Source organism: Artibeus jamaicensis, unplaced genomic scaffold (genome assembly GCF_021234435.1).
Source record: "Artibeus jamaicensis isolate MK-2021 breed Jamaican fruit bat unplaced genomic scaffold, CSHL_Jam_final contig_332, whole genome shotgun sequence".
Lineage (NCBI taxonomy): Eukaryota > Metazoa > Chordata > Mammalia > Chiroptera > Phyllostomidae > Artibeus > Artibeus jamaicensis.
The window spans coordinates 20,644,486-20,661,769 of NW_026521788.1; the positions used below are offsets into that span (position 1 = coordinate 20,644,486).

Here is a 17,284-nt window from a genome sequence, read left to right on the forward strand (position 1 = left end):
ATTTGTTAGCTGGAATGTGGTTTTAATATATTAGATCTCCAAGAAGTAGAGCTTCTTGGATTATGTAAGTCTCCTCTTCCTCTGGCTTTAGACCAGCTTTGCAGTCAAACAAGCAATACCTTTGCCTGCGTGGTGATATGCTGTTGAACGAGACTAAGAAATAATTTTTTCAGTACCCGCATTTGTGAAGATTGAGATTTGAGCTTTACACTCCATGTCACGACGACAGTGTGGTTTTCTAATACCAAGAAACCCCTTTTCTCAGAGAACTTCATCAACTTTAAGCAGTTCTCACAAGTAATTAAAGGAGCGTCATTGTGAATACAGGGTTTAAAGAATACCTTAGGTTTTTCTTATTTACTATATTTTTCTTTCACAGTAAAAATTCTCACTTCCCCAATATGAAATAATAATCAGTGGTAAATATTCTGTTTCAAATGAGATAATGCACTGGGGAAAGTCTCACTCCCCATGTTTTTATGTTATTGTTTCAGACCAAACCCTGTGCAAGCAAGCCCGATCATGGCACATCCAGATCCTCCTCAGAAGTGAGACTTCCCCACAGACCCATGACTCTGTTTCCCATGCTCTTTTGTTTTTTCTATTCCACAGCTATGGCTCGACATCGCAACACAAGGTCTTCCAGAGTAGTGAAGAGGGGAGGTTTAAAGAAAAAGAAAGGCCAAAAATCGAAGAAGACAACCAAGCCAGCCAAGAAAAATATACCACCGATCAAGACAGAGAGTGCTAGCAAAAGGCAGCAATTAGTTAAAAAAGGAGACGTTAAAACGAAGACGGAACCCACACCACCCGCACCAGGCAGAAGCCTTCTGACAAGAGCTGCAGCAGCTCAAATGAATTTAGAGGGGACCGGGGTTCTTCAGAACCCTGAGTCCGTAGCTTGCAGTGGGTTCACGATGACTCTCCGAAGAAGCTCTCTTACCAGGCGACTCTCCCAGTCGCCAGTGGATGTAGCCAAACCTAAGAAAATGGCACCTCCTAAGAATTCAGGAAAGCAACAAAAGTGCGATACTAAGGTGCTGACTCACACCAGAGTCAAGCGCTCAGCAAAAGGTTTGGTCCCAACCCAAGACCTCGTAGATGGTCCCAACGCAGAGAATCTAACTGACATACAAAATACTTCTTTAGTGACAGGGGAGAGCCAAGGAACAACCGAGTCCTGGCCCCAAAGTGCTGAGGATTCCAAAGTAGATGTTCCTACTCACAGTGACCCTGCAGCAGAGAGCCTTTCTGGGGCACTGGAAGGGACACTCGATGAAGAACTACCCCCTGAAGAGACATCAGATGATACCAGTGATCCATCTGGCATATTTGCTCAGGACACTCTGTATGGTCCTTTGCTCCAAAGAGCAGCCCTCAAGGTTACCGCGGAGGAGAACAACAACATTGAGGTAGAAGAGTTGGGTTCAAAAGTAGAATGTCTTAATCTATCTGATTCTAACCTGGATCTCATCCAAAGTGAAAGTGATTGTTGCCCTACCTCTGGCTTTAATAAGTTTATATCTGAATCAGACCTTAGAGAGTGCTTGTCTGTGGGTGGGTCTGTATATCCTACCTCGTTATTAAAATTTATCTTGGCCGACTCAGAAGAAGAAACCCCTGGTACTAAACCAGATTGTATGGAGGTAGTTGAAGCTACCCCAGATCAGCAGGAAGTTCCTAACGACACCCCTGTCTCAGGACAGGCTGGGAGCGCTTCCCCGCAGCAGTGGGAAGCTTCTTGTGCTAGCCCAGTTCATGGAGAGGCTCTGGATGAGACCTCAGACCCACCAGAGACCTCTGGTGCTGAGTCCGTCCAAGGAGAGGTCTTTGATGCTATCCTAAATCAGCAAACTCTTGGTACGAGTGGGGGTGCTACCTCAGACCCACCTGTCTTTATTCCTGCTACTCTAAGCTCAGTTGCTCCCTGTAATGCTCTCCCAGAATGGCCTGCTACCCAAAACACTGTTTCATACGTGCTCGGGCCCCAGGGCACTATGCAGATTCTGCCTTTGGGCTCAGGTTACATTCCACAACCATCATCAGACTCAGAGATAGATTCAGGAGCTGCAATAATAGCTATCAGCGATATAGAAAATGAAAAGCCAATACATATAGGCTTTCTATCAGCTAACCCTCAGGGATTTACATTAGCCCCTGAGAGAGGACTCTGCCATGCCTCACAGGGAACTGTCCAATACTCCCAGGCTGGTCCCGACAAACCGGAAGAAGGGAGCTCCCAGAGCGACATTGAAGTGGTGTCTAGGCCAGGGTCGTCTGCCAGTGCGTCCACTTCTGCCTGCACAACTTTGCCACCTACTTTGGAAAAGAAGAAACGAAAACCATGTGGAGTCTGCGAGCCGTGCCAGCTGAAGAAAAACTGTGGTGAATGTACTTACTGCCAGAACAGACAGTATAGCCACCAGATCTGTAAGAAGAGGAAATGCGAGGAGTTGAAAAAAAGACCACGTGTCACTGTGCCTGTGAAGGTGAGTAAATACACCAGGGTCGGGAGACACCTGTGGGACTTGGGGGAGTGGTCTGTGAGGGGGGCAGTTTGCTGCAGTGTCAATCACGCTCTTTTTACTGTGGTGTAAAATGTTGCTTAAAATTATCTATAAAGATTTGTGCACCTACCTGCAATATTTCTTGTTCATTGACATGAGCTTATTTTTACAATTTGCCTTAGAAACTGAAACTAATAGTGTTTTCACTATAGCACTGATGGAGATAAAGGGAAATTGTATGAAATGTGATTTTGCAAATATTTTCATCATACCTCATTTTGGGTAAGTATGTATCTTTTTTGGAAGTTACAGATTAAAAAAGAATATGAGTGGAACAAACTCATTAACGTCCTTGCAGCTTCCCTCTCAATTCTTGGCAGGTGATTTCTCTCTCCTGTACTTATCTCACATGGTTGTTGTGGTTAAAGGGTAATTAGAAGTGGAACCTGAAACAGTTGGTACACCTGTAACTCCAGCCTCTCTGGAGGCTGAGGCAGGAGGATCTCTTGAGCCTGGTAGTGCTGGGTTGTAGTGCCTGCACTAAGTTCGGCATCAGTGTGGTGACACCCAGGAGCGGGGGACCACCAGGTTGCCTAAGGAGAGGTGAATCAGTCCGGGGCAGAAAGGACTAGGTCAAAACTCTGTTGCTGACCAGTAGAGGGATTGCAGCTGTGAATGGCTGTGCACTAGCCTGGGCAACAAAGAGAGACGGCATCTCCTGCCCCTCCCTGATTTAGGGAATCCTATGTCTCCCAATATTCCTTATGCTACCTAAACATTAGTCCTCATAATTATATTTTGTGAACCTGAGGTAATGAAAGTATTGGTTGACTTAGACTTCATGTAAAGAACTTTTATGCAGCTTGGATAATGCTCAAATTTGCTTTTCAGATCTTATAAAATATCTGTCAGTTCTGGTGTTTTGTGATTGGTGGTCGCTCAAACTTAATATTTATTTTGCGTTTATTATGACACGGGTATGGTAGAAGAGATTAAAAGGGTTGAGAACTTAAATTCAATCAACCTTTTCTATTTCATTCTTTTTTTTAAAGATTTTGTTTATTTTTAGGCAGAGTGGAAGGGAAGGAGAAAGAGAGGGAGAGAGACATAAAGTGTGGTTGCCTCTCATGGGCTCCCCACTGGGGACCTGGCCCACAACCCAGACGCATGCCCTGACTGGGAATAGAACTGTGACCATTTGTTTTATAGGCCAGCACTTAATCCACTGAGCCACACCAGCCAGGGCTCTATTTCATTCTTGACTTAAATTATCTGCCCCCAAATACCTTCTATTTGATTGATCCTTTGAAAACAAAAGATCAGACATTTAACCAAATATATTGATGGGAATGTAAGGTGTTTCTAAAACATTTTGTCATTGCAAACCTTATTGCAATGAATAAGCCTTTACTCAAGGAACTTCACGTGAGAATTGATCGCAATGTTGCCAGTAATTTAAGGTTTGTAAACATACATCTGAAACACTTAGTAGCAATGTCTTTGAAGAGATACCTCCCTTGTAAGCTCCTGTTTTGTAATATTGCCAAGTGACATCATTGCCAAATATAGACTCTGCATCTCTAATAGGTATAAACAAATTTGTTCTGTTCTTTTCTAAACTTGCTATTCATGCTCTGGCCAGGTGGCTCAGTTGGTCCTTAGGTGCCAAGGTTACAGGTTCATTCCCTGGTCTGGGCACTTACAGGAAACAAGTGAGTGCATGGATAAGTCAAACAACAAATCTATGTTTCTCTCGCTCTTTCTCAGCCCCCTCCCCCACAAAAAAATAGAAACCCACCTTGCTAGTTGGTTTAGTGGCTTACCCATAATCACATGGTCACCCAAAATGGAAAATTTAGTCATCTTTCATGCCTTCTACTCATTCTTCTAGATTTTCTTGTTCTACAAGATCTGAGCTCTTCTACCTCTCCATTTTCCAGGCCACGACTCTAGGTCTTTGTCTCTTATTGGAACAATTTCAGTGTTATCTTTTTTATCAGCAAGTATTTATTGCACTTCTACTTAGAATCGTGCACTGGGGATATAGTTTTGCATCAATCAGCCAGCAGGGAAGTCAGTATGTTGAACAAGTTCTCCTCAGAGCAGTTCAGTTTTTTTTCCTGAACCCAAGATCCTGCTTAAACACACTCAGTGTTCTCCTATGTGTGTGACATATGTCACAAAACAAAAGAATATAGGTCAAAACTTTTACTGCCCTTCAATTATAGATGAAACCTAGATTTGTTAGCATGGAACAGAAGACCTGTTAGATCTTGGCACAACTGACCTCCTCTTCCTTGTCTACTGTCCCCTCATTGTAGCTGAAGTTTCAGCAGGGTCTGGCTCCTTGTGGTTACCCCAGGTCAGCAGGCATCTTCTTTCCTCAGTGCTCAGGCTCATGGTACAGCTTTCTCTCCCTGTCTGACAAGACTCCATGCATTCACTCATCCTCTCCCTGTGCCATAACTGTATATCTGTGTTCCCCAAGTTTCATACCAGGATGCTGTGTTTCCTTCCCTACTGCCCGTTTAGGCTGGGACAATGAGAAGGACTCAAATACTTGTTAGTTAAATGAAAAAATGTGGTAAAAATACATCTTATAGTCTGAAAAATACAGTACTTTTTATTTTCTAAAGCTTTTATTTATTTATTTTTTAGAGAGAGGGGAAGGGGGGGGGAGAAAAAGAGGGAGAGAAACATCAATGTGTGGTTTCTCCTTAAGCTCCCCCAACTGAGGACCTGGCCCACAACCCAGGCATGTGCCCTGACTGGGAATGGAACTGAGGACCCTTGGTTCACAGCCCAGGCTCAATCCACTGAGCCACACCAGACAGGGCTATCATGATTCATTTCAATGTTGAAAATTTCCCAAGTTTGTTCAAGGAGCTCCTCAACCAACCATTGTCTTTATTTTCTGAAACAAGTGTTCTAGGCTTTTCTGTTTTTTGTCCTCCTCCAGACCTGAAGTCAGCTACTTACCCAGGGAGTTCCTTTTAGTGGAGAATGATACTTAGAAAGCAAGATTTTTTTTTAAAGATTCTATTTATTTATTTTTAGGAAGAAAGGAAGGGAGGGAGAAAGAAGAGAGATGTCAATGGGTGGTTGCCTCTCCCATACCCCCCAACTGAGGCCCTGGCCTGCAACCCAGGCATGTGCCCTGACTGGGATTTGAACAGGTGACTCTTTTGGTTGGCAGGCCAGCACTCAGTCCACTGAGACACACCAGCCAGGGCAGAAAGCCAGATCATTATCTATAGAAAGCTAATAATAGATGTGATCATAGTTATTGGAATGTCAGTGATATGTTCAAAATTGACTTAAAGTGGTTCTCTCTGTCTTTCTCACACTCACACCATCCTCACCCTTCAAAATGGCTATGTGCTTCATATCAGATACAATTTTAATATATTACTGTTAAACTCTGGTGAAAATTAAATATATAAATAAAACATCATTTATTTTCTACTTCAGAGTTTCCCTCTACTTGATGATACTCATATTCTCTCACTCTGGCTCTCCTCCTGCCCCACAAAGCTGGTTCTGAAGCTTGTACTAGGTTGTGCTTTTACTGGACTCTGGCAGGAGATGTACCCACCGATTGGGAGCAGTGCACACAGGCTGTCAGAGGGACTTCATTCCAGGAGAGCAAGAAATAGTTGACAATCCTTTTTTTCTTAATATTAATTATGCTTGTGAGATTTATCTATAATGTTGCTTATTAAGTTATAGAACTTCATTGTCATTGTAGAATAGAATTCCATTGCATGTAGATGGCACAGTACATACTGCTAATAGTAGTGCTGTTATGAACATTATCGTAATGACTTTGGTGAGTATTTGTATGCATTCTGTTGAGTATATTCCTAGGAGTAGAATTTCTGGGTCATACACGATGCACGGTTTAGTTTTTGTAGATATCAGCAGACAGCTGTAGTTGTTCCAGTTATGGCTCTGATCAGAGGTTTTGAGACTTCCATTGCTCCCCCTCCTTACCAACTCTATTTTTTTTTTTGCTTGTTTTACTTTAATAATTTTGTTGGGTATGTAGTAGCATCACTACATTGTATTTCCTTGATGTCTAATGATACTGAGCTACTTCTCATGTGTGTTAGTCATTTAGATATTGTCTTTGAAGTGCCTGGTAAGTCTCTTGCTTGTTTTTAAGTTGGTTCTTCTGCTTTTTGTTTTCTTTCTAAAATATGTATTTATTTTCTTTTCAAATCCTTGTCTTGAGGGCAGACTTTCAAAAGATCACAGTGAGGGATGCCTTTTTATTTTTGATTTATGAATTCATTATGATTTGTTGCTATAAATCCTTTGTTGAATATATAATTACTGATACCTTTATCTATTTCACTCTCTTAATTATACTTTTTAATTAACAGAAATTCTTAACCTTAATGTAGTCCAATTTACCAGTCCTGTCCTTTATGATATCTTTTTTGTTCTCTTTAAGAAAATTTTTTCTTTTTTGGCCAATTTCAGGTCATGAAGGTGTTCTTGTTTGTTTTCTTCTTTAAAAATTACCTTTTAAAACTTTTCACATTTTGATGTACAATATATCTGGAATTGACTTTTATGTATGGTGTGAGATAGGAGACAAGATTCATTCTTTTTCACATGTGGCCTGCCCAGTACCACTACTGAAATGACCATCCTTTTCCTGATACTACTATAGGGTCACCTTGGTCATAAATTAGGTGACTAATTATTTCTGGATCTTTTCTAGACTCTGCTTTACTGACCATTTTGTTTGCCCTTATGTCTAAATTGTCTTTGTTTACCTGGTCTTACAAACTGGTCCTTCAGGTTTATTTTTCTATACTGATTTGGTTTTGTTTTTGTTGTTCTTTGCATTTCAATTAAAAATTTTCAGTTTGTAAATTTTCACCAAAATACCTTGCTGAGATTTTTCTTGTAATTACATTGAATCTATACATTAATTTGGAGAGCTTGACATTTTTACAATATTGAACCTTCCAGTTGATGACTGTTGCATATATATTTTTAAATTTTTCAATTAACTAATTTTAAATTGAAGTATAGTTGATTAACAAACATGCTATGTTTTTGTTTGTGTAAGCCTTATTGAATTTTTCAATGTCTTATAATTTTCAAAGTGGCATCTTTTTATTTATTTTATTTCTAGGTTTTTGATATTTTATATAATATTTTTATATCTATTTGATCGTATTATTGATGATTGAAGACCTTTTGTTTTGATACCTAAGAATTGGCAAGCAAATATATTTATGTATTTGTTTGTTCTTCACATTAAAATTTACTTATTGAAAGTTGGAGAAAGAGAGAATACATTTATAGTTTTAAATGCTAATATTTTGTAGTTTTTTGTAGTGCTTAGAGCTGTTAGAGTTTTTTTCTGTAAAATGTACTTAGTCCCTTAAGGCATATGCTGTTTCTCAAAGTGTTAACTACTAATCCCCTGGAGAGTAAAAACAGTTTTGACTTAGTTTTTGGGTCATGAATTGCATTTTTGTCTCTCACAATAAGATTGAATTTCTTTTAATTGTACAACAAGGTGGCTAGATAGTCTTTCCAGAGATATCTTTTGGCCAAGAAATAAAATGTTATTTTTCTGCCAAGCTTATTTCAACATTCCCCACATTTAGAAATACAGATAATTAAAACACTGACTTTATAACTCAGAGTCATCTAGGAATTTGCTCTTGGCTATGTATTCCTCATGTGTATTTGTAATCTAGTATTTTGAAACATGCATTACCCTATTTTTTAAATAGTGATAGAAGTGAAGCAAGAGGGGATTGCTTTTCAAAGACACAGACAGTAGATGCTTTGGCTAGACTACCCTTCCACAAATGATTTTTACTATGTACTGACAAAAGAAAATAAAATCTAGCTTTTTATAGTATGCTTTTGAGGGTGGGAGATTGCATTATATATCTTTAGGCTTATGTTTTGGTATAGTATAACACATTCACTTAACATTAATTGAGTGACTAAATGAGCAGCTTGTTGTCCAAGTGAAAGTCTGTCCTAAATTTATTCTAGTGAATGTGATTCCTCCCCAGAAATATTAAAGTGTTATTATATGTTTGGTTACATTAAATAGCAGAGTCCTAGGTCACACTGTGAAGTATGCTGTTTTACTACCAAGCTGTCTTCTCAGCTAATGCAAATTCCACCTGAAAAATAGTAGTAGCTACTTCTGTTGTGCTTGAAAAGCTGAAAGTAATATTGTGTGATACAAATTGAACCACTCACTACCCACTAACTTATGGATAATGTATGTGATAACAGTCTCATTCCAGATATGTCATTTTAGAACTGGTTGACACACATTTTACTTTATCCATTTTAGTGGGAGTAGGGGTGGGCCAAGCCCCTCTGAGCCACAGCTTTACTGGGTGTTTTCTCAAAGCCGGATCTCATTTTGGCATATGTTGTATATGGCATATGGAACAAATTTTTGCTACCAACTCCTTCAATTGAGGGCAGATGTTATATGTCCTTAAATATGCCTTTAAGGAATCTCTTTGGATCACTACTGAGACTTCAGTAGCATACCTAACCACAGAGCTGACCATAAGGAAAAAAAGGGGCCTTTGGAGTCTGGGATCCCTGCATCCATAAATCCCAAGCATGTCAGCAATAATTTATATGCTGATCTTTATTGATTCTTACCTATGGGTGTTAATTTCTGGAATCTTGTTACTGTGGTTCTAATCTTACCTTGCCATTTTGTGTACATCATCTCATTCAGGAAATACATGTGTGAACTGGGCTAACACCTTTGTTGAGCACCAGCATAATCCAAGTTGTATTATTATGTAATAGTGAGCACGGTAGTATGCTACATGTTTATTTCAGTATGGAGCTTAATTCCACATGTCTCATTGCTGCTCAGCCTCTAGGGTTTTCACTCCCAAGTAGTGTTTCGGGAATTTGGTTTCAAAGCTTCAAAACTCGTTCTTTTTATAAAATAGTCAGTATCTGTGGCTCTGTGATGGATGCCATGCAATTGTTACCAGGAAGGAGAAGAGGGGTCTTGTCTTTTTGTGTTATTATCATAATAAAATAAGATAGAACTAGCAAATAAATCAAACTAATTGAGACTCAGTGGTCAAGTGATGAATATCCAGAAAGTCTTGGCTAGTTACCATTGGCTCGTCAGGTCTGTTATAAAAGCAAAAAAATAGAAATCTTTCTCTTTTCTGATTAAATTATGTCCCGTTAATAGTTACTTTTAAAAAGAAGGGTATAGCCCTGGCTGGTGTAGCTCAGTGGATTGAGCGCGGGCCTGCGAACCAGACAATCACGGTTCGATTCCCAGTCAGGGCACATGCCAGGGTTGCAGGCAGGTTCCCTGCAGGCCAGTTCCCAGCAGGGAACGCACGAAAGGCAACCATACATTAAAAAAAAAAAAAAAAAAAAAAAAAAAGAAGGGTATAGTACTCTGCAGAAAAAACAGTAATTAGAAATGAGGTGTTTAAATGGCTTCTAGAGCCTTTTCCCAGGATTTACAGGGTGCTAGCCCATCATATGGGCTCAACAGATGTTTGTTGAAGGAATGACTGACTGACCGAAGGAATTAATGAAATCCTATCAAAAACGTAAGATTCAGTCTATTTCTCACATACCAATGTCTCTTCAAAAAAGTGTATCCCACTCCCGACGTGTGGCTCATTGGGTTGGGTGTTGTCCCACAAACTGAAAGGTCACTGGTTTGATTCTTGGTCAGGGCACATGCCAGGGTTGTGGGCCAGGTCCCTGTTTGGGGACCTGCGAGAAGCAGCCAACCAATATTTCTCTCTCATCATATCAATGTTTCTCTCCCCCAGTTTTTTCCTCCCTTCCCCTCTCTCTGAAAAATAAATAGGATCTTAAAAACATTACATCCCCTACGTAGTTAATATCTCATCTTAGCAGCTAGTACCCTAAAACATTTTGGAGTTTATTCTGTACATGTCACTTTCAAGTACTAAAGACATTAGAATCACAGGATATCTGTAACAGAAATTCAGAGAGAAGTCTTGAGTATAAGGTTTTTAGGAAGATGTAGAGTGCTTTAAAATGTTTGTTGTTCTTCCTCCTCTAGTTCTGGCAACAGCTATCTATCTGCTTTTGTCTTTGTGGATTTGCCTTTTCTGGACATTTCATATACATGGAATCAGACAGTAATTGGTCTTTGCCGTCTGGCTCACTTGGCATAATGTTTTCAAGGCTCATCCCTGTTGTGGCATGTAACAGTACTTGGTTCAATGTTCTGGAGTCTGGGAAGTCCAAGAGTAAGATGCCAGCATGGTCAAGTTCTGGTGAAGATTTTCTCCCCAGTGCATAGCCTGCTTCTTCTCACAGTGTCCTCACATGATGAAAGAAGCTAGGATCTCCATGAAACTTTTTAGTATAAGGCACTAATCCTGTTCAGCGGGACTCCATCCTAATGACTTAAGCGCCTTGCAAGGCCCCCCTTATAATGGCATCACATTGGATGCTAGAATTTTAACAGGAGTTTTGTGGGGATGCGAACACTCAGACTTCAGCAAAGTCCTTTGCTCATCTTAAATTTTGGTTACTTGTCTTTTCATTCTTTATATGTTCTGGATATTAGACCTCTGTTAAATGTGTTTTACAAACATTGTCTCTCTAAGAGTTGTCTTTTCACTCTTGTAATTTTTGAAACAAAAGTCTTCAGTTTTGATGAATTCTATTTTATCTATTCTTTGGTGTCTGTGTTTAATCTTTTTTAAAAGTTTTTCAAAGTTACAAGTGAAGTTTACTTTTTACAATGTGGAAACTTCACTGGCTTGCCTGAAGGAGCTAGAATTTTTACCCTTGCCCTTCATTTCCCTTTCTATGTAACGCCCATCATTTGGTAGAGGCCAAACAAATGTCGGTTGAATTGAGTAACACTGATCATCATACATATGGAACTGGTATGTCATAGACATTGATAACAGAAGGAGTTAATAACAACTATCACATATTGAGTACTTACTTAATTACCCAGTACTGTTTCAAACACTAACATGCTCATTGTCTCATTTAATCCTTACAACAATCCTATGAATTAGATATTCTTTCCCCAGTGTATAAAGTATGACACTGAGGGTTAGAGAGGCCACATAATTGGTCTAAAACCACACAGTTGACCTGGGATTAGAACCTTTGGCTTGGATGATATGTGCTCATTTTAACCACCAAATCTCTGAGCTGGGGCAACAGCAAAATGTGAAGGACCTGATGGGTGGAAGGGTGTGGGACCAAGAGGTAGGATAGTCATGCTAAGGTTTCTGTCGCTATGTTTCACACCCGTGACACTCGGAGAGAGATGTGTAAGGATTTTATAGGTTCACTTTGAAAGTAAATTACACACTTCTGAGCATTCACTTTCACTGCTTCTCTATTTTAATTTCAAGGTTATGTTTCTCTTTAACCATCTTTTTAACTTTTTCTCTCCAGTTTTAATTTTTACTTAAAACCTCTTTCCCATCTCTGGACCTCATTCTGCTCTGAATCCTGCTCTGGTAACCCTATACTGTCATGGTAATTTTCACTCTTCTATGCCTGGCTCCAAGATATTTTTATATTTTATGTAGCTTTTCTCATTGTCTTCAGTAGGAGGGTGGTTCCAAGTTATTGTTTCTTTCCTCACTGGAAGTGAAAGTTTTATATTCTTTTTAATTAATCAATGTAAAATTATGTATTGATGGTATGGTGGGAATAGCATGCCCCAACTCTAGCAGAAATCTTGTTAATATATTTATTTGGGAGAGGTTTCAATGTCCCAAAATATTTTGCACTTGAATACCTCCAATTTTTATATTAAATGAGTTTTAATTGCTTGTTGCATGGTTTATTTGGACATAGTTTTCTGTTAGTGACAGCCACCATTCTCCACTGCTGCAATAAACCAGCTGGTGCAGTTCAGGTGCCATAACGTGCTTTTCATAGGGGAAATTTTTCGAAACAGCATCATCTGTGATTTCTTTGTAATTGACGAAAACCACATATATGCTGTTACGGAATTTCTCTCCAAATTAATGGGTCTAGACTTTAAACCGAGGGATTGGGCTTGTCAATTTCAAGTTAGTACTAAGAATTGTTTTGAAATTGGGAAGAAGTGATATCCTAGCCCCATTAGTCTCTAGGGTTATCTATGTTTCGCCTCATTGTCAGTGATTCGCACTTGGCAACCGCCGAGGAACTTCCCTTCCAGTGTTCCTTAATTCTTGCTGGTGAAGAGCAGTTATTTTCACCTGCAGCAAGCAGGACTGTTGGAGGAAGGGGGGGCGGGGACTCGAGAGGCAGACCTGGCTCCCAGAGGGTAAAGCACTACTGTAGAGCCGCCTTAGGGAAGAAATGGGGAAGGCGAGGCCAGGGCAAGGCTGTGGGAGGGGATTAGCTGGCTATGTCCAGACTGTTATCACCAAAATTTGCCATTATGATACTCACTGTTTTGCCCAGATTTCTGAGGGAAAAGTAAAAATGCTCATTATATATGGGTAGAACTTGAAATACCTTGTATCTGTCCTTGTTTTGTAATTATTTCTTACATAAAATTTCTTGAACCATAATGTTCAAAAATAAATGCTAAAATTCCTGTATAATACAAAAAACAAGTATTTAAATATAAATAAGTTAAAAATTAAATTAAAACAGAAGATTTTTTTCCCCCTGAAGGTCTGGGCCAAAAACATGGGTGTACATTATACATGGTAAAATACAGCACTTGACCCACTCAACTAGGAATATGTCCAGCGTTAGTATTTCAGGTTCCTGTATGTGATGATGATAAATAACCCAAACTAACTTTAAGATCTCTGTTAGAATTATGAAAAGTGTGAGCTAGCTTTTCCTTATTCTTATTTCCTTTTGTAAACTTATGAGAATTTTACAAAAGATGGTACCTAGAATATCTTTATGTGTTTACCACTGCAAAAACTATGACCCTGCTCCCTGCAACAGACCAGAGGGGAGAAGAAATATAGAAGAAGTTCATGGGAGAGTGTGACTAATATTAGAAGAATTTTGTGCCACAGAGGTATCATTTTAAAGAAGAGTGAATTATTTGAGATGAATTTAGAAGATGCCTCCTAGTCACTTTGTATGTCTGGTTTCTTTTTAGTTATACCTTATATTCAATGGTATTTGGCAATAGTTTCCGGTGTACAGCATAGTGGTTAGATTATGATATACTTCACAAAGTGTTTCCCCTGGAGACATTTCTTTTAAGATCATTTTGGGATATTTACAAATGTCTATCACTGGGCATTGAAAACCAAGAGAAACTGTAGAGAGAGCAGCTTAGGAAGAACCAGACTCAGTCAAGTTCTAATTTGCTGTGTGACTGAGATAAGGAACATTATTTCTTTAGGAATACTGCACACACAGGCCTTAGCTTGTTTATGAAATAAGGTAGTAGTTAGACTAAATATTCTCTGATTTTTTTAGTTCTAATGGTGTGATTTTTCTAAGAGAAAAGATACTTTAATACACAAGTAAGTGGCACACCATATCAATGTTTCTCTTTCTCCCTCTTTCCTCTATCTCTCTAAAATTAATAAATAAAAAAGCAAATGGTTTTTAAAAATTATGTTTGAGTATTGGAGTAGTAGGCATAATTTGTAACTGAAATGCATGGCACTTTAAGAAATACAGAGCTGCCTTGAGTGCATTGCTGATGGGAATGTAAAATGATGTACCTGCTTTAGAAAATGTTTTGGGCCCTGGTCAGTGTGACTCAGTTGGTTGGAGCATGGTCCTGTAACTGAAAGTTTGTAGGTTCGATTTCCAGACAGGACACACACATGCCTACATTTGTGGGTCATCCCCAGTCAGGGCTTGTGTGGGAGGCAAGCAATCCATGCTTCTCTCTGGCATCAGTGCTTCTCTCACTCCCTTCCTCTCTCTCTAAAAGCAATAAAAAAAAAAAAAGTCCTTGGGTGAGGATTAAAACAATAATTTGGCAATTCCTCATAAATTAAACAAAATTATTATCTAGCACCTCTATTCCCAGATGTATACTCAAAAGAATTTAAAGCAGAGACCCAAATACATACTTCACCTGAGAATGTGTTTCTTAATTTGAGAAAGAGAGAAAGCCTGCCCTGACAGGGTGTCGAACCCACAGCCTAGGTGTGTGCCCTGACCTGGATGGAACCCTCAACCTTCTGATGTGCAGGGTGCTGTTCCAACCAGCTGAGCCACCTGCCAGGACTGCGCACCACTTTGCATAGCAGTATTTACAGTCGTCAAAAAGTGGAAGCAACCCAATGTACATCAACAGAAGAATATATAAATGAAATGGGGTAGATATACACCCAATGAAATATTACTCCTCCTTGAAAAGGAATAAAATTCTGATACATCTTACAACATGGTTAAATCTTAAGAACATGAGGCTAAGTGAAACAAGCTAGACATGATAGAAAAAATACTGTGTGTGATAGATACCACTTACATGAGGTACCTAGAATAGGCAAGTTGATAGAAGTGAAAATTAGGAGTTAGTAATGGCTAGGAGAAGACAAATGAGGAATTATTGTTAGTTTGGGACAGATAAAAATATTTTAGAAATGGCAAAATGGCAAATTTTATCATATTTTATCACAAAAATATCTCCAAAGAAAAAGAAATGTAGAGTTTGCATTAATTTTTAAGAAAATGTTTTGCACGCATTTCCATATCTTGCTGTGTTTGGTGCTGGTTTCCTGCCAGTGTCACGGTTGCTTCAGTCAGTCCCGAGAGAGCTTCTCAGTGCGGGCTGTGTGTGCCGCATGTTGCCCTGGTGGGTGTGTTAGGTCAGAATCCCCTGGCTTTGCTACAGTAGGCTTGCTTCTTGTATTTGTTAAAATTTTTGAGGGTGAATGGGTCGGTGAGGGAGAGATAGTTTAAAATGGAAAAGCAATGCATGTTGGAGTCCCCATCCCACATTGGAAAGCATGCTTTTGGGGCAACCCGAAAGGCTAGGAATCCAGGGTGATGAAAGGCAGACCCCCGGGCCATCCTGGTTTCTGGTTGTGGGAATCTGTTCTGAATCCCACTGTAAGTGGAAAACCCATCTTTGGCTGAGCAGCCAGGGGGGTCCACCCACCACTCCCGCAAATGTGCTGCTGGAAGTTTGGCGGTAGGGGGTGGAGCTGGGACTCTCTTTCCAAGATCCGTGCAGCTGTCAAGGTGGCTGTGATGGAGCTGTGACCGGCTTCAGCACTGGATTTTGGCAGTGACCTTGAGACTTACCAGCTCATAGCAGCCGTACTGGTTCTTGCTCTACTGCCACTATTGCATAGCCAGAGAGTTACAGGGAGGGAGCTACATCCTCTGGGTCTGCCATTCCCAGGATCTCTCAAGTTCCAGCTATGGTGCCAAGCCCTCCCAGCACCCACCAGCCACTGGACATAGGGACAGTTCAGGTGTGTGAGTGTGGGTGGCTGCCTGTTCCACCTCTGGCTCAGGTTTCAGTCCCCAGGAAGTGGGTAGCTGTCTGAGCATCAGTCCGATGTGCAGACAGGGTCCACGTGGAGCTAACCTACTGAGCATCTCTACGGAGAGATGCTCAGTGACAGTTGATCTTGATAGACAGAGGGGTCAAAGCCAAAGGTGCTTCTTTGTCCCAAAGTTATGAGGGAGAGATTTCACTGGGAAATGAAGGTCACCAGAAATGTCCAGAGCAAGAGGGAGAGCAAAACTGGATTTTCTCTCCAGCCACAGAGTGGCAAGTGTATTTTGAAAACTCCACCCCCCTACTTCATGTCTTTATCCTGTCCTTTTCCTTTTAAGTGGCTTCATTTTTTTTTTTTAAACCCGCCTTTGTCATTGGACATTTATTGACAGAAATCAAATTGCTGTGTTTCTGGGCAAAGCGCCCGCCGCGGAGAGGTGTGGTTCCGGAGGAATGAGACACGCAGCCCAACAGCTGAGCCTACACTGTCCTCACATAACCTCCCTGCCTTAAATATCGCCAATATTTAGCCTTGCCTTATAAAGTAAAAATGCACAATACCTTCCAGAATTTCATCAAGTCCAAATACTGTCCCCGGCACCAGAGCTCAGTTATATCTTCTGTATGTTGGAGGCAGTGCTGCACAGCCCCCCCTTCTCCCCCCACTGTGGACCTGCCCTCGGAGCCACCAAGAGGTTACTAATCAGGGAGACTCCGCCATCGATCCGATGGTGGAGACCTGGGGGATTTGTGTGCATTGTTTTTGCTGAAGCCTCCTGTGAATTCATTGCGACCAGATCCTCTGCAGCGAACTCCATGTCGCAGCTTGTGGCTGCCTGTGTCCTGTGGTGAGAGCAGAGCTGCACAGGAGATCCTTTGTCTAGGAAGGCTAGGCAGAGAAGATCACTTTGGAGTTGCTAAGCTCTGCATTGCCATTGGCTGCACTCTTTGTGGGGCTGTTTTTGCAAAAGGCATGCCCAGCACTTCTACAGTGCTGGCAGGCCAGGGCTGCCTTTAAACACCATGATAATAATACCAAAAAGCAGTTTGCAGAACTGTTCCACTGTAGAGGCTTCCTCTGCAGAAGCAAGCAAGATGGCTACCTCGTGGGCTTCGCCGTGAAGAATGCAGAGGCTAATTAAGACAGACTTTAAGGGGAAAAAAGGGTATTTCCCTACTTCATCTTTATGCAAGGCTTTTTTTTTTTTCAGTGACTTTTAAAGTATACATTTTACATAAGCTCTGTAGGTTCTGCTTAGCAAACATGTTGATGATTTTAAATGGTATAAGTAGTTTTATAGAGAAATAGCCAAAATTTTTTAGGGGATGGGAGTTAATTTTTCTCTTAAATGGA

At 40.4% G+C, this 17,284-nt stretch overlaps 1 protein-coding gene across 6 annotated transcripts in view; it reads left to right on the forward strand.

Annotated features, from left to right (window-relative positions):
* Nucleotides 1-614: 614 nt before the first annotated feature.
* TET1 (tet methylcytosine dioxygenase 1) overlaps nt 615-17,284 on the forward strand; it is an 85,795-nt gene continuing 69,125 nt past the window's right edge. For 5 of the 6 annotated variants that reach the window (XM_053664044.1, XM_037130666.2, XM_053664047.1 and 2 more), the window contains exon 1: nt 615-2,489. In XM_053664044.1, the coding sequence (XP_053520019.1) occupies nt 615-2,489 (1,875 nt within the window). Of the gene's footprint in view, nt 2,490-16,823; nt 17,097-17,284 lie in introns of those variants that run through there. The other variant, XM_053664046.1, reaches the window with a different exon arrangement.